Source organism: Sinocyclocheilus rhinocerous, unplaced genomic scaffold, assembly GCF_001515625.1.
Source record: "Sinocyclocheilus rhinocerous isolate Xijiao unplaced genomic scaffold, SAMN03320098_v1.1 scaffold113, whole genome shotgun sequence".
Taxonomy (NCBI): Eukaryota; Metazoa; Chordata; class Actinopteri; order Cypriniformes; family Cyprinidae; genus Sinocyclocheilus; species Sinocyclocheilus rhinocerous.
In genome coordinates this window covers 423,613-445,655 of record NW_015646846.1, presented here as the reverse complement: position 1 = coordinate 445,655, position 22,043 = coordinate 423,613, and the positions used below count along the sequence as shown (strand labels likewise).

The 22,043-nt window shown below is 36.9% G+C and overlaps 3 protein-coding genes across 3 annotated transcripts in view; all 3 read left to right on the top strand.

Moving 5' to 3' along the window:
• LOC107708078 (cytochrome c oxidase subunit 6C-1-like) overlaps nucleotides 1-205 on the top strand; it is a 3,708-nt gene extending 3,503 nt beyond the window's left edge. The window contains exon 4 of the mRNA XM_016512223.1: nucleotides 31-205. The gene's annotated coding sequence lies outside the window, so the exon portion shown is untranslated. The remainder of the gene's footprint in view (nucleotides 1-30) is intronic.
• Nucleotides 206-2,489: 2,284 nt separating this feature from the next.
• On the top strand, nucleotides 2,490-6,394 carry LOC107708118 (zinc finger CCCH domain-containing protein 10-like). The gene is made up of 2 exons (XM_016512264.1): nucleotides 2,490-3,518; nucleotides 5,463-6,394. Exons 1-2 carry the CDS (start codon nucleotides 2,559-2,561, stop codon nucleotides 5,967-5,969), a joined length of 1,467 nt encoding a protein of 488 aa, XP_016367750.1. The 5' UTR covers nucleotides 2,490-2,558; the 3' UTR covers nucleotides 5,970-6,394.
• Nucleotides 6,395-10,937: 4,543 nt separating this feature from the next.
• The window catches only part of LOC107708117 (extended synaptotagmin-1-like), a 50,106-nt gene continuing 39,000 nt past the window's right edge, over nucleotides 10,938-22,043 (top strand). The window contains exons 1-13 of the mRNA XM_016512263.1: nucleotides 10,938-11,595; nucleotides 13,090-13,131; nucleotides 14,532-14,666; nucleotides 15,334-15,407; nucleotides 16,166-16,238; nucleotides 16,329-16,418; nucleotides 17,434-17,489; nucleotides 17,625-17,745; nucleotides 18,483-18,659; nucleotides 18,886-18,968; nucleotides 19,100-19,148; nucleotides 20,037-20,126; nucleotides 20,381-20,476. Of these exons, the coding sequence (XP_016367749.1) occupies nucleotides 11,242-11,595; nucleotides 13,090-13,131; nucleotides 14,532-14,666; nucleotides 15,334-15,407; nucleotides 16,166-16,238; nucleotides 16,329-16,418; nucleotides 17,434-17,489; nucleotides 17,625-17,745; nucleotides 18,483-18,659; nucleotides 18,886-18,968; nucleotides 19,100-19,148; nucleotides 20,037-20,126; nucleotides 20,381-20,476 (1,440 nt within the window). The 5' untranslated portion in view covers nucleotides 10,938-11,241. The remainder of the gene's footprint in view (nucleotides 11,596-13,089; nucleotides 13,132-14,531; nucleotides 14,667-15,333; nucleotides 15,408-16,165; nucleotides 16,239-16,328; nucleotides 16,419-17,433; nucleotides 17,490-17,624; nucleotides 17,746-18,482; nucleotides 18,660-18,885; nucleotides 18,969-19,099; nucleotides 19,149-20,036; nucleotides 20,127-20,380; nucleotides 20,477-22,043) is intronic.

Below are 22,043 nucleotides of genomic sequence, written 5' to 3'. Positions count from 1 at the left end.
ACTGACTTACACTTTCTTCTTTCTTTACAGGTTATGTCCCCCCTGCATTCCTGCTCTACAATTGAATCTTTATAAGATTATCAGATATGAACATTGATGTCTGATGTTCTTATTAATATACAAATAAACTATTGACTGCCATCATGCTGTAGTGATTTCTTGATACTTGTGTATGAAAATAAATGTTGAAACCTGTTCTCGTCAACATGTCTCTCCTATGTTGTTCAACATGAAAATATACACTTTGAGTTAGAGACTCACATCATTGACCAGGTTGGATGTTTAACTATGTGTTAATTACATAAATTATAAATTAAAATCTCTGAATTTAATATCATTATATAGCAGTAATGTTGCCATAGTCGTGTCTAGAATGTTTTTTTCCAAGGCATTTTTTAGGTTTTTTAAAAAGAAAAATATGATTATTTTTTTTGTGTGTTAATGTTTACCTTTAAAAACATTTTTTTTTTTTAAATCTAATGTTGCTTAAACAAAATTTTGTTTGTACTTTTGACCTTTAAGAGAAACCACATGCTCACGTTTGCTGTATACCTTTTATTTTAATTGTATTTTATTAATGGAATGATACCACTATAATGGCGCGTTTTTTTATATTTATCTTTCTAATACCATAGTAATTTTGAAACTACATTTGTGTGCCATATTCATACCAACGTCATTGTACCATGAGATCTCTACAGTATTTTTGCGTTTTGAGGTCTTTTATTTTGACGTGCATTTTCCCAGTGTTCTACCGCACAGGAAGTGCTTCGAACAAGGAAAGCGGAAGTTGTTGTTGATGGACCAACTTATGTTCTAATGTAAGCATTCTCACGGCCAATTTATACTTAATGCGTATAATTGGTAATGTCGTACAAATACAGTTTCTTTAATCTCACCGATACGACTGCTTGTGTACTCTGGGTGAGTTGTTTAGTAGTGTTGATGGTTTAGGTTAATCTTTGCGTTCTGTGCATGTGCCTTTAGCAGGCCTTTGTGCCTGAGAGTGAACAGCATGTTTGTGTGATGTGGATTAAGTATTGAATATTGTATATTTAGTCTAGATAATGTACAAACGAACAAGTCAACAATATATGATTACTTCTTTAAGACTCTGTAGGTAGCATATGCTGTAATGTGTTGTTAGATTTGATTTTTAGATTTAGATTTGCTGTATTAGTAAAGAAATTATTACAATTATTGCAATATAACTATATAATCTTCTAAAATATTATATACCAGGCTGAAGATTGCACTTGCATTGATAATGCATTATATATATATATATATATATAAATAAAAAAATAGTGTTTTAAATTTTATGTTGTTTTTTGCACTCTTTTATTTAGATTTAAATTCTAATGTACATACATTTAAATGCCATGTTATTGCATATAATGCTATCATTTTGCCATGGTGCTATTTCAGTACTTTTGATGTATTATTATGTACTCATCATGTACCATGTTACCTAAATGAATACTGTTACTATGCAAAACATGGTGTTACCACATAAAACCATAACAATATTGAGGAATTTTTTGTTAAACTGCATAATATGTTGGATCAAGATTTGCATTTCCAGGAAGAATGATAATGCTTTGAAGAAATTGAAATATTAGCATTAAAATTGTTATTTTTGGTGTTGAATGAGACTTTTCAAGATTTAGCCTAATTTTTAAAAGTACAAGTTTCAAAAGCTAAATATGTATGGCATGCCTAAGTCTGAAATGGTCTACACAACGGAAGTTGCCTCCTTATGTGATGCAATTTGGGCTTAATTAAATGCAGAAAAGTTGAATAGACATAAAACTACTGCCCCACAATCACTGCAATGATGCATCTGAAATGTGTTGTTAGTGATGGTCAGTTTTTCCTGTAGTGACCAATGCAGGTACTTATATTTAGAGTAGTGTTTCGTAAGTTGATGAAAAGCTAAAGATATATTAAATAATAACATTTAAAATGAAAATAAATATATTAAAATTCAAAATAAAACACAATAAGAGGTTATATATTTTATTTAAAATATTTATTGTATTTTGTATGCATGTCTATTTAAATATATTATAAAATGTCATTTATTCCTGTGATGCAAAGCTGAATTTTCAGCATCATTACTCCAGTCTTCAGTGTCACATGATCCTTCAATTCTGTAATTCTGATTTGCTACTCAAGAAACATTTCTTCTTGTCAATGTTGTAAACAGTTGTGCTGATTTATATTTAATGGAAACAAGAAATAATAATAATAGGAGTAGAAATAGTTTATTATTCATTGTTTTAAATTACTTATGCAGTTATATAATGATACTTCTGGAATAATATATATTTGTATTTGTATTATATTCACAGGCGCACGGGTGGATCTGTGATCTGCATCCGTCTTCAGTCTAAGCTCTTCTCCGTCTTGCACTATAACTCTGAACACTTGTAAGACCTCCATCTCTCTGTCACCCACATGAGCGCAGCGTTCTATTCCCGCTGGGCCGAGCGCCATGAGAGGGTAGAGCGACAGGGGTGATCGGCTCAGCAGGGGGTAACGGAGGTCCCGGGGCCATGGGAGGTGGCGGGGCTTTAGGAAACGGTGCTTTCAGCTCCGGTTTGGGACTGGATGGTGTTTGCCGGGACTTTTTGCGGAACGTGTGCAAGCGTGGAAAACGCTGCCGCTTCCGCCATCCGGACTTCAACGAGGTTCCCGATTTGGGCGTGCAAAAGAACGAGTTCATCTTCTGCCACGACCATCAGAACAAAGAGTGCGTGCGCACCAATTGCAGATTCGTGCACGGCTCGAAGGAGGACGAGGATTATTATAAGAAAACTGGAGAGCTTCCGCTTCGGCTCAGGGGCAAGGTGGCGGCCGGATTGGGATTGTCTCCAACCGACCTCCCGTTGAGTCGCGGCGAGGTGCCCATTTGCAGGGACTACCTGAAAGGAGAGTGTCAACGGGGCAACAAGTGCAAGTTCCGGCACGTCAGGAAGGATTATGACTACGAGGCCCCGTCCCGGGGTGGAGTCGGATGCATGATGGGCGTCACCAGTGGAGTTAGTGGGATGGTGAACACCGCCGGTGGTGGAGCAGGAGGTGTTGGCAGTGCCTGTGGCGGGATGTCTGGCCTCGTTGGTGGTGGCGTCGGTAACTACATGGGAATGGGATGTCCCAATATGGGTAGCTGCAGAGACCAGGGCATGTCGGGTGGAGGTGGGGGCTCGATGAGTGGCTGCATGTCGATGGGAACGGCGGGTCATCGGCGCTACGACAGGGGCCCTTGCTCCGTCTACGACCCTCTGTTTGAGAATGGCATGTTTGAAGTGGGGCCGGTGGAGGCACCCATCGACCACACGGCCTTCCAGCTGAAGAGACGGCGTTTGGAGGGGCTGCGGTTGACTGATGGGACCGTCGGTGGACTTTATGACCTGGGGGTTCAGACCACCCTGCCGACCCGACCGTTAGAGTACCGCTTACTAGAAGAGGAGAACGCCCTACTGAGGAAAAGAGTGGAGGAGCTTAAGAAACAGGTGAACAGATGTTAAATGTACTCATTTACTCACCCTCATGTTGTTCCAAACCTTCCTTTTTTCAATGGAATACAAAGGAAGATATATCTCTGTCTCTGCTGGGTTTGGGGCCACAAAATGATATAGTCCAAGTCCATATAAGTCACTAAAAAACTTTGCCATATAGCTCTCCAGTCTTGTTCTTTTCAAATATAGCGCTTCAAGATGCATTGTGCCTGATTTGTTTTGCGAAAGACCAGACATACAAGAATCAATCAACAAGACTTTTCACATGGCATCAAACCTAGTGTGAATGAGTTTTGAGAAATACAGCAGAGGAGAATATTTTTAGCAAATGAACTGTTCCTTATTTTTATTGTGCTTTTTGGCAGTGTTATTTATATATTATTATAGTATTTAATATTTTGAGAGCTTTTAATTTTATATTTTTAGTTTTGATTTTAGTATTAGTAATTTTGACATTTTTATTAGTTTTTGTTTTTTCATTTTCTGTTTTTGTAATTTTTTTTGTACTTCAACTCTATATTTTTATTTAGTTTATTTCATTTCTAAATGGAAATGATTTTTAATAGTTTGTTTTGATTTTAGTTAACAATAACAACACAGCTTTTTTGTAGGGAAGCACCCATATAAAAATTCTGTACTATTTTGTCTAAATAACCTAAAAATAAAACTAAAAACTAATATCAGTAGTTTTAAATGCTACGGTTGAATTTAGACATCATAACAAAAATGTGCAGTATAAAAAAATAATTCTCAGTTTGAGATTTGCTAAAGATTACATTTAAGTTTAATCTTTTTTGATGAGTGTTAGATGATGATAAAAGTAATCTGTATGTAAAAATCAGGCATGCGTTATTAAATATTCAATATTGACTTATTCTAATATACTTAAAAATCTCTGATAAATAATGCATCCCTATTACGGTATTATTTTTTGGGAGATTGACAGTCCCATCTTTGACTTTACTTTTTAAATTCTGGACATTCTGCAACAGATCGTCTTTTATGTTCCACAGATGACAGAAAATAATACAGATTTTGAATGATTTGAGCTTGAAAGTAGGCCTGGGCGATAAAACGGTATCAATATTTATCGACGGTACACCTTCTTCGGTAACGATATAAAGATGTTCGATATAGTGCACGATATAGGCACGTGCTATGAGTGACGCAGACAGCACACACAAACACGAACACATGCTGAAATGAGTGCTGTGCCTGCCTGTGATGAGGAGATTGTGAATAAAAAAATTTATATTTGTAGAATTTCAAATAAACATTTGCATTTGAATGTTAGGAGTGAGTCAGGCACATCAGTGGCGCACGAGATGCGGTGATCATGATGTGACGTTGTTGCATTTGAATGTTTTGTTAGTCTAGCTCACAAAATGCGCCTCTGCTGTGTTATTCATTCAAAATATTAGAGAAATATAGAAGCTCAGTGCAGATCTTGATTAGGTGAAAACCGAAACCAAGCCATTCACACAGAACGCATATTCAGCGCATTTTCTAAACGGACAAATAAATTGGGTTAATTTAAAAATTCAGTGGTTAAATTTAAAAAAAAATTTCTATTGCTCTTTGTTTTAAAAAAGGTTATAAAAAATGTCAATAATTATCGATACCGAACGATATGAAACATTATATCGTTGATACGTTTTTTTAGCTATATCGCCCAGCCCTATAACAATATAATATATTTTGGATGACCTCTTTCTATTATAAGTATTTTAGAAGCATTATACAATTGAGACTTGTCCTTTGCATTATAAATCCTGCGATCAAAACATGCAAATCATCTCTAAATTGTACTTTATGTTAAGATCAGTGACAGAATTATTTTTTTTTAATGTAGGACAACTGTAACGATGTCCTAAATGTCTTTAGGGTGAAGTTTCAAGTTAAATTCTCAAAACTCACATATTTCCTTTTTTTCTCAAGGTGTCCAATCTCATAGCCACCAACGAGGTGCTCCTGGATCAGAATGCTCAGTTCCGAAGCCAGGCTAAAGTGATGACGCTGTCCTCCACCCCCGCTCCGTCTGAGCAGATTCTGGTGCCCCCTATTGGTTCTATCAGCTCCTACAACCATGGCATCGCCCAGACTCACACCACTCTGAGCAGCGCTGGTCTGCAGCCCCGTCCCGTCACGCAACAGGATCTGGTGGCCCCGGCCGGTGCTCAGACCGCCCCTCCAGCCAATGTGGCGCCCCCTACTGCACCGCCTCCGCATCTGAACCCCGACCCCATCTCTGCCGCCCTCGCTCAGACTATCGCCCAGGGAATGGCTCCGCCTGTTTCCATGGCCCCTGTTGCAGTTTCGGTGGCACCGGTCGCTGTGTCGATGGCACAACCTTTGCCAGGCATCACGATGAGCCATGCAACCACCCCGATGGTGACGTATCCCATCGCCAGTCAGAGTATGAGGATCACAACCTTGCCTCATTAGTATGAGCAGATGTTTTCAGCAATATATACATACATTTTAAAATCAGGCACCTCTGCTAACACCCCTTTGTTTAACTTACCAATAACACGGTAAGTTTCTCAGGTGAAGGGTCTGTTTTGACTGAAGGAACTTACAGATTTCTGTATAGACAAAACAAGGTATCTTGTGAGTATATGAAACATATTTCAGTTTTCTTGCCACGCTTTACTGGGTGATAGCCTTTAAGAGAGCCGGAAAGACTCCTTCGAGATTGTGGACATTTAAAGATGTAACTATTCAGCTAATCACTACAGAAGGATTGTGAATTTACTTGTTAGCTGTCAGTTTTAGTTAGATTTTTTTTTTTAATAGTTTGTTTTGTGAATTGCTTTTGTGTGAACTGATTATTGGTCTTTTGCACAAAATTAATGAATCTGACCCATTAAGCACCATTATTAATTCTTGTCATGTTTTACTTACAAGAAAAAAAAATCATATGTGGGCATAAAAAATGTTTTACTTATTTCTTTTGCAAACTAAATAACTGCATTTATCTGTTTGAATATTGGCCATGTTTCCTCCATCTTTGGTGAGTATCTTTCTGAAATGTGGATGAAAAATTATATTTCTTATCAAACCAAACTTCTTTCATGAGCTTGATCACTTTCTCATGTTCTGCTGAGAATAACGTCCATTGTTTGCACTCTCAGGCCTGTTCACTTATGATTAGATCACCAGATGGATATGGGTGTAATGGGATGTGTAAATATTATAGTAGAAATCACTGTTTCACTTCTTATGTTTAAAAATATTTTCCACAGACCCAATTAATACAGAGTAGACTGTTTTACTTTAAAGTTAGATGGGAATTTCATAGCATTTTTTAAAGTTTTATATCTGGAAAACCCCAGATTTTTGAAACCCGATCACTTTATTGCTCATAATCAGTGTCATCCTTTAGTGTTTGCTTGCAAAAAAAAAAAAGAAAATAATGTTCTTTTTAGCAGCATCATATGACCCCTTTAATACAGGCACCACTTCTTGAAAATCCAGGACTTAAGCCCTTTTTCAAGCCTTTTTTCTTCCACAGGCTTGTTTTTGTTTTTTGTATTTTAGACACTGGTTGCATTACATGTGGCACTATAGAGTGTGTGAATATCATAACATATTTGTAATACCTTTTTCAAAACACATTTGTTTCTCGTGTGTGCAAACCACACACACCTTCAAGATAAGCACTTTTAAGAACTTTTCAGTTATTCCAGACCTTGAATTTAAACCACTTTAAGGACCTTGTGAAAGAAACACATTACAAGAAATAATATCAAGAGCAGTGATTGATTTTAGTTTTTCTCAGCATTATTACTTTTCATAATGACATTGTAGACAACTTCAGATCTAGGCTACATTCAAATGAATGCACAGAATGAATAGTTGCACACAAAAAGAGATTTTGCACTATTATTTTATTACTTTTTTATTTATTTTTTTGGATATCAAGGGGGCACAGGACTGTAGGCCATGGTTGCCGTCAATACTGCTTGTTTTCTAGGCCTTTGTTTGCACCGTGGGTGGGTGGGTTAGTTTTTGTAATTTTTCTTTTCTTGATATCTTTGGGGTTAAGGGGACATTTCTCTGCTGTATGACCATCTTTAGAACGCAGTGTCAGCGGCACAATTTGATATTTGATCTATTTCTTCTGTTTCTGGTTATGTCATTAATACAGTGTCGGCGCCATGAGCAGGTGGGCAGGCTGGCCAGGCCACTTCCGACTACTAGGTATACTTTTCTCCAAACCAATCTTCTGAGCTGCTCAAAACTATTGTGAAAATATTTTCTTGCCATTTTTTGCACCGTGTTTAGGTTTGGGATAGATTTTTGATTACTACTTCTGTAATATCCCAATTGTCTTGAGGGCTGCTGCTCCTCAATAGGGCCTCTGGGCCCATGAGATACACACCGATTTGCCCAAGAACTCCGAAAAATTCAGAGCCTCTAGAGCACTTTCTGCATCACATCGATGTTTAAAGGTAATAAAACCATATCCGCGGGAGACCTTGTTGATTTATCTCTGCACACATGCACAGTGGAGATAGGGCCGAATGAGAAGAAAACTTTTTCCAACTCTTGTTCACTCACATGTTACACACAAATGTCGCAAATTACTTGCAAGCAATGACCTCGGTGCATGAGAGCTGCTCTCCTTGGGGTCATCCAAGCTGAAGCTGTTCTTTTCGTGCACTCTGGTCCGGCCACTTCAGTCCCCCGCCCACCACTTTAACAATTTCTACTGAGAGGGACGTCCCTACCACCACCCACCTCCCTGGAATGCAATTCCTACCGCAACCGAGACCCCCTCTAAAAACGCAAATGCCCCCATAGTTTGTATGGGTTGGCGCCGACTACTAGGCCTACTTTTCTCCAAACTAATCTTCTGAGCTGCTCAAAACTATTGTGAAAATATTTTCTATGGCTTTTTTTTTGCACCATGTTTACGTTTGGGGTGGATTTTTGTCCATCATCAGCAGGGCTGTAGGCTGAATGGGAATTAATTTTTCCTCATCGCCCATGCTGTGGCCAAAAGACCAATGGCAACCCAGCCTTCAGGGCTGGTCAAAACTGCTGTTAATGCATTTTTTGCAGTATTTACAAGCTTTCTCCCCAGTGATTGCTTGACAGGCTTAGGACGGCTTGCTTCTGGAACATCCCAATTGTCTTGAGGGCTGCTGCTCCTCAATAGGGCCTCAACGGTCACGTCTTGGACCCACGAGATACACACCTTTTTGCCAAAGAGCTCTGAAAAATTCAGAGCCTCTAGAGCACTTTCTGCATCACGTCGTTGTTTAAAGGTAATAAAACCAAATCCGCGAGAGACCTTGGTTAATTCATTTCTGCACACATGCACAGTGGAGATAGGGCCGAATGGGATGAATACTTCCAGCAACTCTTCTTTGCTCACACATGTCATCAAGTTACTTACAAGCAATGACCTCGGTGCATGAGAGCTACTCTCCTTTGGGTCGAAGCTGTTGTTTACGTGCACTCGGCACGTCTGGAATTGCCCAAAGAATGAGATGTCTTCACATAGATCAGGAATTTCAGAGTGCCCGGGAAACAATAAGTGATCGGCCCAAATGACACGCATTGGTCGTTTGTCCAAGAGCTTTGAAAAATCCAGAGCCTCTAGAGCATTTTTTGCATCACTGCGATGTTCAAAAGTAACCAAAGCATACCCACGACAGAAGTTATTTCTACTTCTGAACACTTGCAGAGAACAAATAGGTCCAAATGGGTCGAATACTACATGCAACATTAGTTTGTCCACAAGTGGGTGCAAATTGCTTACAAGCAACGGCCAGCTGAGGTCTCTTTGTTGCATGTTATCCTCACTAGAAGACCACTTAAAGGATACTGGCATTTTGCTATTACTATATAAAGCTCACAAATACTGTGTACAAGTCACAACTGATGTATCCGCAAATGGATGCCTCAGTCAGATCAAGTTTATCATCTAACAGCTTTGCTCCCTTTAGGCTCCGAACGTTCTAAATTCCGATGACGTCACAACTACGGCATAATAGGACATCACGTGACATGCAGCGTTTCATAAACAGCTAAACAAAATTAGGATGATTTTGAGTCAAAGTCCTAAAATTTATAGAAAAATACATTTTAATTTTAACGAATGTCACACATAAAAGCTCACATTAATTTAAAGCTGTGGATTTTAATTGCACGAGTAAAGAATTCACTTCCTTTTTGCGGCGTAATTACTGCGTCTGAACGGTTTATGTCCAAATATATAAGCTGTCAAAATATAGCTCTTGCAGAGTTTTTTCGCAACCAGTTTATGTCCTTAATGAACGTAAACATTTCAGGGGAGATCGGAATCGGATGCGTGGCAATATATTGAACCCCTCCATTGGATCCGCTTCCATCCATATAGTGACAGCAGGAAAATAAACAATAAAAGTAATTCAATTTCTGCGCTTGACTAAACAATTCTCGTAGATTTTATTTTTTAAAAATCAATGCATGCTTGGTTCACACTTGTATTCAATAATTGCTTAACTTTTAACCTACATTAGACATCCCAGTATTACTTTTTGCAGCGATATGACCAATAAATAAATACAAAAATCTCAGCAAAATCTCTACTGTTTTCTTTTTCTTTTCAGTGCTTATTTAAACTGTTTTAAATGCAAGCTAATCAAAAATACACAATAAACATGGCATATGAAAACATCCCTTGTCCATAAAAAAAGATTAAATGTGGTAAACAAGCCGGTGGGCTTAAGATAGCAAGCAAACCCAGGCACAGCTAACAAGCCATTAGTTGCTAACGGGAAATATTAAAATTTTATTGATTAGTATGCTATTGTTAAGCGTATAACTTTGCTTCCCATGCATTTCTGGTCACGCGTGAACTATTGAAGCAGAAAATAAACAGAGAGTGAACGTTTACGAAGCTAGCAAACATGCTAACTGTGCTAAACTGCGCCAGCGGACTTTTCCACCACTCGCACCATAACACAGTCCTTTTAGCGTTATCTGACCTGTTCTCCCCGAGTCCAGCACTCTCTCCCATTAAGAATGGTTTTACTATTATGATGGACGTTTTATTAGCATTCGGAGTTGTTTTTAAATGATTCTAACTAATAAAAATGTAATCAAAGATATATACACCTTAAATTATATATTATCGTTATTTCATTATAGATATACCTTATATGCAAATGAATATATAATGAAAAAATGTATTCCATATATCTTGCATTAGTTTTGCCTAGTCAAAAATGAATAAAAACGGACTATTATCGTTCCATTATCACGTATTTAGTCAGAATTGCTTTACATGTACTTTAAATCAAATTGTGTCTAGTCAGAACTGACTCAGGAGATGTAAAGGTAGAAGCTTTAAAAGAAGAAGCTGCCTACTGCAGCCTCCAACCAAGTTTTCTCCCTTTTTACACGCTGCGTCGTTTTTCGTGGGCGTGGATCTGCCTAAGTAACGGTGCGGCCACACTTCGGGGTTTTCAGACAGAGATACTGCAAGAAGGAAAAACAGCGTCATGCCAGAGGGGTAAAAGCGGCGAGGTGGTCGATTTCGCTTTCTCGGGTTGACTTATTGCTCCGCAGTGATCAGGCAAATCCGACTCATCTGCAGTCCGTGCGCGATAGAAACGCTCGACTTTAACTCGACAGCATATGTTGAATTTGAGTTGCAAATAGCTGCGCGCAATCGCTTTGTAATCCTATCTCGACTTTGGAAAAAATTGCGTACAAACCAACAATGTCTCACGTTGATTCAGGGCCGAAAAATGACTCGGACTCGGAAAAGAAGACTGAACAGGCTCAGGACAGTTCATCGGGAGAAATGGACGTTCCTAAAACTAAACTATTTGATGCCAAGGCAATCTTATGGACTTTTGGCAAATGTCTTACTGCCTTGTTGCCCGTTTACCTGGCTGGTTACTATCGGATGAGCACTAGTTTAGTGGTGTTTGGGATGATGGTTTACGCAGGATGGAAACACACTCGTGAGGCGAAGGAGGCGAGACTGAAATCCGCTATAGAGTTAGTCAACGACGAACAAGAATATATATCCTCCAAATCATTTAGAAGTAGAAGAGACCTACCTTCTTGGGTAAGAATGCACTAAAGTGTGTCTTTTCTTATTCTTGAAAAAAAATAAAAATAATAATTGTTATTTATGTATAACGTCCGAATAAACCCACACGTATTCATACTACAAGTGAAACAGACAATGTGTTAATGTAAAAGATTTGCATAGCTACAAACAACTAAAAAGAGTGGCGATGTCCGAATCGCGAATGATTTGTTCTTATGAATCTGTTCATTTGAATGATTCGGATTCGCACGGCGTTTGAAATCACTTCGCTGTTAAGGATAAGCATAGACGTAAAACTGAGGAGGATGACATGAACAACTCTAATATTTGACGCAACCTTCTCGAGAACATAGTGGAAACAGTCGTGCTTAACAGAACAACATCTTTTACCACAAAAAAAAAATTTAGTGACGGTGTCAGTCACGGTGAATCACTTTTTTAATCAGTTCATTGAAAAAAAAAAACCCGTCTGAGCGAATCGATTCGCTGAAATGAATCTGATTCCCCAGTGCTGCTAAAGTGCAGGAGTGGTCTGCAGATTTAGAGGACATTTTTCGAGCTGATGGTGGCGCTGTTTTGGTGGTATACTGTATACTAGGTGCTGCATAGTTGGCAAAATTCCCATCGCCCAAATCATTCTGAACACATTGTTGCTTTGTCATCCCTTCCACATTTGCACAGTAGACGCTTCCATTAAAGAGTTTATTCTATATTTGGTCATGTGTCATGGCTGTCATGTGGTGAAAAAAAGTTTAAAGTATATATACAATATATAAAAATAAATTTAAAAATGCATTTAAATTAAATAAAACAACATTAATTAATTTATTTATTCCATTTTAATGGGGATATTTTTTCCAAAGAAATCTAATTATACACTGCAAATAATATATGTTATTGTTTTTTAAGAAAGAAATGATTAAATTGGATTCCCCAGTGCTGCTAAAGTGCAGGAGTGGTCTGCAGATTTAGAGGACATTTTTCGAGCTGATGGTGGCGCTGTTTTGGTGGTATACTGCATACTAGGTGCTGCATAGTTGGCAAAATTCCCATCGCCCAAATCATTCTGAACACATTGTTGCTTTGTCATCCCTTCCACATTTGCACAGTAGACGCTTCCATTAAAGAGTTTATTCTATATTTGGTCATGTGTCATGGCTGTCATGTGGTGAAAAAAAGTTTAAAGTATATATACAATATATAAAAATAAATTTAAAAATGCATTTAAATTAAATAAAACAACATTAATTTATTTATTTATTCCATTTTAATGGGAATACACTTATTTACACTGCAAATAATATATGTTACTGTTTTTTAAGAAAGAAATGATTAAATTGGAGGAAGAATGTTCATGATAGACTGAGGTGTTTGTATGTGCTGTTTTTTTTTTCCATCTTTATAATCACATCCTCTGTTAAAGATTGTTGTGCTGACACTTTAAAGCTCGTATGCATTGGCAGTCTTTGCATTTAAAAATGTGTTATTATTTTTTCTTCATAATTTCAGGTAAATTTTCCAGATGTGGAGAAGGTTGAATGGCTCAACAAGGTAATTCAGCAAACATTTTGGTTTACATTTGTTCATTGAGATGCCACATGTAAAATCAAGCCTGTAATCCCATGTATTCCTGAGGCGTGCCTTTAAACCCCACCCAACCAGTCCGTATGACCCTCCCTTATGTCACAACAGCTGTCTGTGACCACACACACACACACACACACACACACACAAAACATGAGCATGCCTGGTGAACAAAAGCTGCATATGCTATTATTACACATTCATTCTTAACCAAACACTAATTCAACCAACATATGTTCCTGCCTTTGAATTAGTAGATGAGTTACAATGCATGTTTTTCCAAGAAATAAAATTTTTAATGACCTTTTTGCATCTCTAAAACATTTACAATAAAAATCATTACGATAGTTGCCAAAATACCATAGTAAATATAACACAATTAAAGATAAAACCCACTTTATAATGATAATAAAAGCTCAAATTAATGCATAACAAAAAAATGGAAATTGAAACCAAATGATAATAATAAAAGACAACATAATACATAAAAGGCTTCAGAAAAAAAATGGCTATTTAAACGCTAAAGTTAAAAGATACTTTTTTAGTTTTCTTATTTAGTATTAATGGTATATTTTTCAAAATATAGTTTTTTCAAAATTAGTTTTGGGGTTGAAATGAGCTTTTCTTCTTGAGATTTACTCTACTGAGAGACAGAAAAAGGAGGAGCATATAGAGATATATCCCTTCCTGACGTCTATAGCATTTGTCCTTCTTTGCGATGAAGCTCATCCCATTTCAGTATAGTCTTATTATATAATAGTATATAATATGTGTAAAAGTGCTGCAGCGTATCATTTGAGCACAAATATTTAGGCCTGACGTGCTTTATCAGTGATTCACGAGGCAGACATTTTTACGCTGGCATTCATCCCAGCCGAGACTCTACCCTTGTTGTACCCCGTGGTCATGTGGTTTGTGCATGAGTCACAATGCTATTTCTAATATCTGTGGTTTGCACATGCAACGAAACAATCTGAAAAATACCCTGGCAACTGGTGCTTTAGCTTCTGTTATCAGCTCTTCACCTCCACGAACAACAACAAATGGTCGCTATAGTAACAAGGCAAACACAACTGGCACGGTGTAAACAGCTGCAAGCAGAGCAGAGAACAGGCATGAGTTAAACGAGCGTTACGGGAACATTCCATTTGATAATTTTTCAAACATTATGAGAATGTTGCTTTTAAATGTTCTCTAAACCTTCTGAAACGGGTAGTAACATTTAAAAAATGTTAAATGAACGTCCAACTAAAACGTTTCTTAAAAAAAGCGTTCCATGAACGATGCATAAATATTCTAAAATAAAAAAAAGACACACTCTGACATAAAATATGACACACTCTTTCTCTTCCTGTCTGTTTTTCAAGGTTATCCAGCAGGCCTGGCCATTTATTGGTCAGTATTTGGAGAAGCTGCTGACGGAAACCATTGCTCCATCCATCCGCGGCTCCAGCACTCATCTGCAGACGCTCTGCTTTACGAAGGTCGACTTTGGTGGCAAGGTCATACATGCTCACTCACTTACAGCTACACAATAAATAATATTCCTATGAAACATTCCCACACATCTCAATCCACCGCAGTGCAAGAGATTAAAAGAGGCTCCAGTGCCACTGAAACGTGTCAGAACAAGCGTTCTGTTTAAATAAATGCTCTAGAGAACAGTATCAACATCTGATGTCTCATGGCAAACATTCCTGTTGAGGCAGTAGTGAAATTTAGATGTTAAAGTCATTTAAAAATATTATAAGACTGAAATTCTATATTTCGTTGCAAATATTTTAGCTAATACTGCAGGGAGGTTGTGAGTCAATGAAAAGCTATTAATTCATTAAATCATAAAAAAGTAAAATAAAGTAAATAGATCATTATGAAAATGAAACACTTACTAAAAATATTTCATTTGTTTACCTGTATGTCATGTGACCATTAGTCGAAATCAGAGAACCCTAAACATACAAGTGTGTTGTTCAATTATTAAAATATTAGCATAAAACTCATAGATGGTACTTCAAGTACATATTTTAGGTCAAAGGGGTTTTGGAATCCCTGAACTATTATATCGCTTTTAGCATTATTGAATAACATTCATAAAGAAACAACTGATTTGCCCAATTGTCTTGCCTGCACATTTTATCTTCTACAATAGAACTTTCTTTTATTTTACAGCCTATGAAGGTGGTTGGAGTGAAGGCTCATACAGAAAATGAGAAAGGTCAAATTCTGCTTGACGTTTACATCAGGTGACGCATGCATCTGAGATTCTCTGCAAACATGAGGTCCTATAATGAGGGCATTGTCTATTGTCTCTCAGGGAGTGATTTCAAAGCCTTGTGTACTCGATATTGTGTCTGTATTTCACAAGTTGACGAAACAAGATTGTCAAACTGCAGCCATCTCAGATTTGTTCAGCCTGATTGAGTTTATTCAGAGAAATAAATGAGAGGATATCCTATTGAAAGACTGAAAGGCATTTCAATTTCTTAGTTTCAATTAATTATATTAGTTTTAGTTGTTTTGGACAAATTCAGCAAAATTCCTTAAAAACCTCTACCGCACGCATTATGATGGACCTATAGAAAAAAATATTTGAATCTTTTTCTTTTCTAAAAATGGCTTAACTTGAAGTGCTGTAAAAAGAATTATGGAAAAAAATATTATTTTAAGGCACTTTATGATATGTTGCCATATGGCAACAGCATACAATAGTGGATCTAACTTAGAATAAGTGTAAGTTTACTATAATACAAATGCCATTAACATATGACTAATCAACATTATATCACTGGTATTAATGTTGTTATTGTTACAGTTTAACAGATTGCAGCTGACCTTGCTAGCTAGCTTTCTCTTTCCAACAAAAAAAAAAACGAGAATGTTCTCTTAAAGAGACAGTGGCAAGGAAATGAACACAATGAGTATGTTGCCATATGGCCACAACATGCGGTGGAGGGCTAAAATTAAAAAGCATCTAATGTATCCTCAACGTGTCTTTTTCCAGTTACGTGGGGGACGTCGAGATAAATGTGGAGGTGAAGAGGTATTTCTGCAAGGCTGGTGTGAAGGGAATACAGGTGAGATTATTCATTGTGACGGTAGATTTGATGCACACTCCCAATAAATAAATGAATGAGAGTTTATTCCACTTGCGTTTGTTCTGTCAGCTTCATGGAATGATGCGTGTGATTTTGGAGCCTCTGATCGGTGACGTCCCAATCGTGGGCGCTGTAACCATGTTCTTCATTCAAAGACCTGTGAGTTTCTCTAAACTTAATCTACACTATGAAATAAATCGGTAACACTTTAGTTTAGGGAGCAATTCTCACTATTAACTAGTTGCTTATTAGCATGCATATTAATTACTAGCATATCGGCTGTTTATTAGGACTTATAAAGCACATATTAATGCCTTATTCTGCATGATCATATTTTAGATCCCTTAATTCTAGCTCATACCTAAACTTAAAGGGTTAGTAGTTCACCCAAAAATGAAAATTAGCTCATGAATTACTCCCAACAATTTTTAATATAACTCCGATTGGATTCATCTGAAAGAAGAAAGTCATTTACGCCTAGGGTGGCTTGAGGGTGAGTAATTCATGGGCTAATTTTCATTTTTGGGTGAACTATCCCTTTAACAACTACCTTACTAACTGTTAATAAGCAGCAAATGAGGAGATTCTTGATGCAAAAGTCGTAGTTAATAGTTAGTTAATAGTGAGGATTGGTCCCCTGTTAAACAAAACCAACAAACAAAACTGTTTTTGGCTGTATATGGTTCTTGAGTTGCCTAGATAGTTCTTCAGAGATTAAAAAGTTGCTGCAAGACATTAAAGGTTTTTGAAATGTAAAATAAAATAAATAAATTACTAAAATAGGTTAAATATATTTTTTTTATCTACATATCACGTGACCATTAACCGACATAAAAGAACAGTGAACATGCAAATATGTTGTTAAATAATTGAAATATAAATATTTTAGGAGTATTTTAGAAGTGGATCGGCTGACAAAATAATTTGGGAATCACTGCAGTAGTATATAGTATCATTCTTTAACCGAAGAAAATTGAAGCTCTCCTGGGGTTTTTGAAGCATCAGTACATGATTTTCTAAAAAAAAACATTGAGCTTTACAAGGTTCATCTGGTTTCTTTGTTTTTTAAGCATTTCTGGAACCTCTTAAGTGTTTATTATTTCATTAGTACTCAAGTCAGAATGTTAGTTTTGTTGGAATCATGTGATCTTCTCCTTTGCCCTGTATTTGTTAGAAACTGACCATTAACTGGACTGGTTTGACCAACCTGCTGGATGTTCCAGGGCTCAAGTGAGTTTCAGTCATTAGAGATAACAATAACATTTTATTCGGCTCAGTACACTCACTGTCCTGAGCTGCCTTCATTTGTGGTGTGTTTCTCTCTGAATCCATTTAACACTTTCTGTCTCTGATTCTGTCTCTCAGTGTGATGTCAGATACTATGATCATGGACGCGATCGCTTCATTCCTGGTTCTGCCCAATCGTCTCACTGTTCCTCTAGCGGCAGACCTGCATGTTGCGCAGCTGCGGTGCCCTTTACCCAGGGTAACACACACACACACACACACAAACAGACCTTTACAAATGCCAATATACACGTTAGAATCAACATAAAATGCAGCATTTTGACAAAAACACTCAAAAACATAATACTTTGGTTTTTGCAATTGAAATTGAAACTACCATACCAATGGTTTGGGCCCACCAAGGCTGCATTTATTTTTTCGAATATAGTAAAAACAGTGAGATTGTGAAATATTATTACAATTTAAAATAACTGTTTTCTGTTTGAATACATATTATATATATTTGTTTGAATATATATTAAATTTAATTTAGTGATGGTAAAGCTGAATTTTCAGCATCATTTGTCACATGATCCTTCAGAAATCATTCTAATATGCTGATTTGATGCTTAAGAAACATTTCTTATTATCATGGTTGAAAACAGCTTCATTTTTGTGGAAACCTCCCCCCCCCCCAAGATTCTTTGATGAATAGAAAGTTCAAAAGAACAGCATTTATTTGAAATAGAAATCTTTTGTACCATTATAAATGCCTTTTCTCTTACTTTTGATCATTGTAGCTTCTGTGCCACATTTGCAGTGCAATTAGAAATAGTCAACCACATTTTTTAATGCAGAAGTAGCATAAAAGTATGTAAAGGATAACGTTGCCTTAAAAAAATGGTACAATATAATTTGTTTTCATTTAGGAGTAATGCAGTAATGAAACCGTTCTCTGCACTGCAGTCTCATTCTGTGCATCTTTCTTTCATAAAGGGAGTTGTGCGGATTCACCTGCTGGAGGCTGATGGTCTGGCTTCGAAGGATAACTATGTGAAGGGTGTGATGGTGGGCATGTCTGACCCATACGCCCTGCTCAGAGTCGGGCCGCAAACCTTCAAATCCCGCCATCTGGACAACACACTCAATCCCAAATGGGATGAAATGTATGAGGTGGGTGTTAAAGTGACACCACATTATAATAACAACAAAAAAGCAATAAGCCATTTATTATTATAATATCAATGTATGATGTAAATGTGATAAACATCTTAATCTCATGTGTATCTGTCTTTCAGTTCAAATGTAGAACCATTTACACTACATTTTGTCATTGATTACCCATGCTGTTACTGTAGGTGTGTGTTTGGTGTTTCATGCATGCATGTGTGTCCGTCAGGTCATCGCTCATGAGGTGCCTGGTCAGGAGCTAGAGGTGGAAGTGTTTGATAAAGATCCTGATCATGATGATTTCCTGGGCAGGTACCATATCACCGCATCTCTTCTCTGTCCATCCATCTCTCATTTATTCTTTAAAAGGTGTTTTTTGCTGTTTGCTGATATTACACTATTCTTATCCTTGCGTTGATTCTCTTTATTCCACTTGTGCTCAGGACAAAATTAGATTTGGGGATTGTGAAGAAATCAAAAATAGTGGATGAGGTGAGAACCTTAATTAATATTCCTGTGTGTGTGTGTGTGTGTGTGCGTGTGTGTGTGTGTGTGTGGTTAACTTGGTTTGGTTTGCAAATCCTTGCATAAGACATTAAGTCTACATTGAAGAACCAGTTTGTTATAAACTATTAAAATCGTAAACCATGTTTTGTATATTGCAGTTATTTTTATTTATGAATGTAATTATCACATGGATGAATGCTTGATTCTGATTGGTCCATCATGGCATTCTCCAGTCAAATATTTTAAAGATGAGGAACTTTCATTTACTGCTTTTCAAATCTCTTGCAGTGTTATAAATAACTAAAACTAAAATTACTTGTTTTCAATTGATAAATTGAATATCAAAAATCGATAAAAAGCTGAGATATAAGCTGAAAGATAAAATTGAAATATTAGCTGAAAAACTAAAATAAGGTTTAAGCCGAAGTACTTGTATTACAAAGAATAAATCTGAAATAAAAGTAATTATAAAATAATTATAAGTAATTATAAAAATATATATAAAAAAATACAAAATTACGAAAACTTATGAAAACTCAAATAAAAAAAACTAAGTATAAAAATAAATCATAAATACTAAGCACTGATCTATGTTCACTTTTCTTGCATAATAAAATAATTTCATCTGAAATATTTAAAGTGCATTTTATTTATTTATTTGGTAAGTAACAGTGTAATAAGTGTGATAAGCTGCTCATTATTGCAAAATAAACCCCTGAAAAGGCGATTCTATCTTGTATCAACCGGAAGGGGTTTATTTTACAATAATGGGCAGCTTAGTGAAAATTGGTGTCTTTTTTCATAATGTTAGTCATAGGTTTGTTGTAGCCTGTCTTATTGGTGTTTGTTTCTGTTTTAATGTCCCCTTCTTAGTGGTTCACCTTGAAGGACACCCCTACAGGACGGGTTCATCTCAGACTTGAGTGGCTGACACTAGAAGCAGACACAGAAAGACTGGAAGAGGTAACACCGTACATACACAGAGCACAGGGGGTTTTGATGGAAAAGGGTGTGCTCTGTTCAACGCACATGCAAACAGTGTGTTCCTCTACTCCACCCTTTAACCAATGCCAGTTTAGAGATCAAAAGCTTACTTTGCACGCTTGGCAAACAGAGTGATTTCAAACAGAATTTCTTGCAGTTGGTTCGCCCCTCCCTCCATTGCCCTCAATTTTTCTTTCTCTCTCTCTCTCTCTCTCTCTCTCTCTCTCTCTCAGGTTCTGAAGAGAAATGAAAGTGTGGTGAGTCAAACAGCAAAGCCTCCCTCAGCAGCCATCTTGGCAGTGTATCTGGACAAGGCTGAGGCACTTCCTGTGAGTAATACTCTCACATCCTCTTCCTGCTGCACTCTTTGTTCTAACACACACACACCACACACTATAATTTGGGCAGAAAATTCTCCCCACAGGTGTCCTAAATCTGGCTTGCTTTTGGTGACATCTGGGCATGTCATCGATTGGAAAAATTATTCTTAAATAAACTAAATTTTGCTTTTTTGAAAAAAGAAAATCAGACGATCTCGGGTATGGGCCGGGTTCGGGCTTCACTTTAAAGCCCGTGCAGACCTCTAAAAGAAAAAAAAAGTTTTAAATAAAATTATATAATGCTCTTATAATTAGCTTTATATGACAACAAAAGAAGTTTAAGACTGCATTTATTTGCTCAAAAATAAAAAAATATGATGAAATATCTGTACAATTTCAAATAACCATTTTGTATTTTAATGTAAGTTAATATGTAATTTATTCCTGTGATCTGCTACCCGACCCGAGCCCGACGGGTCCTGAAATACTTTCGGGTCAGGTTCGGGTTCGGGTTCGGGGTAAATGTTTAATTAATAGCTTCGGGTTCGGGATATACTGATTTGCTGCTCAATAAACATTTCTTATTATTATCAATGCTAAATACAGCTCATATGCTGCTTCATATTTTTATGGAAACTGTGATTCATTTTTTTTTTTTTCAGGATTTTTTTGCTGACTATAAAGTTCAAAAGAACAGCATTTATTTAAAGGGGTGCTATTATGCTTTTTCACTTTTTCAACTTTAGTTAGTCTGTAATGTTGCTGTTTGAGCATAAAAAAGATCTGCAAAGTTACAAAGCTCAAAGTCCAATTCAAAAAGAGATATTTTATTTAACAGAAAACACTTTTCAAAAACTACAACGAACGACTCGTTTGGACTACAATGCATATTTTCCGGGATTTGTGATATCACAAATACCGACGAATGGGACGAGACCTGGTTGAGCTGCACTAGAGAAGGCAACGAGTGTTATCACTATGTCGGAGACATGCTTGCTTTCCCAAGGCAGACGAACTTAGAGTGGTCACAATCATCCGGGTTTAAATCGCGCTCAAATTGATTTGATTTTGACGCAATATTTACACTGAAGCTCTATGTAAGGGGCATGACATTTCCCGACCAGGTGCCGAGTGGGTTCTAGTACACCCCCAAAACAAAATCAAGACTTTGTAAAAGAGCATAATAGGACCCCTTTAAAGTAGAATTTTTTGTAACATCATAAATGCCACTTTAGATCAGTTTAATGTGTCCTTGCCAAATAAAAGTATTAATTAAAAAAAAATAAAAAATTGGTAGTGTTTGTGGGTCTGATTTTCCCGTCTTTGTACCTGAAAAGGAAGTGAAATCTGAACTTGCCATACTGTGGGGACGAGTCAACGGTCCCTTTATGGAAAACTGCTTAATAAACAGTGTTGGGGAAAGTTACTTTTAAAAGTAATGCATTACAATATTGCGTTACTCCATAAAAAAAGTAACTAATTACATTACTTAGTTACTTTTTATGGAAAGTAATGCGTTACGTTACTTTTGCATTACTTTTTAAATCTGGACAGGGCTTGCTTGTTTGATTTTAAA

Coding starts and splice junctions, on each gene's coding strand:
- LOC107708118 (XM_016512264.1), top strand. CDS start 2,559: ATGGGAGGTGGCGGGGCTTTAGGAAACGGTGCTTTCAGCTCCGGTTTG. Junction 3,519..5,462: donor TGGAGGAGCTTAAGAAACAG/GTGAACAGATGT, acceptor TTTTTTCTCAAG/GTGTCCAATCTCATAGCCAC.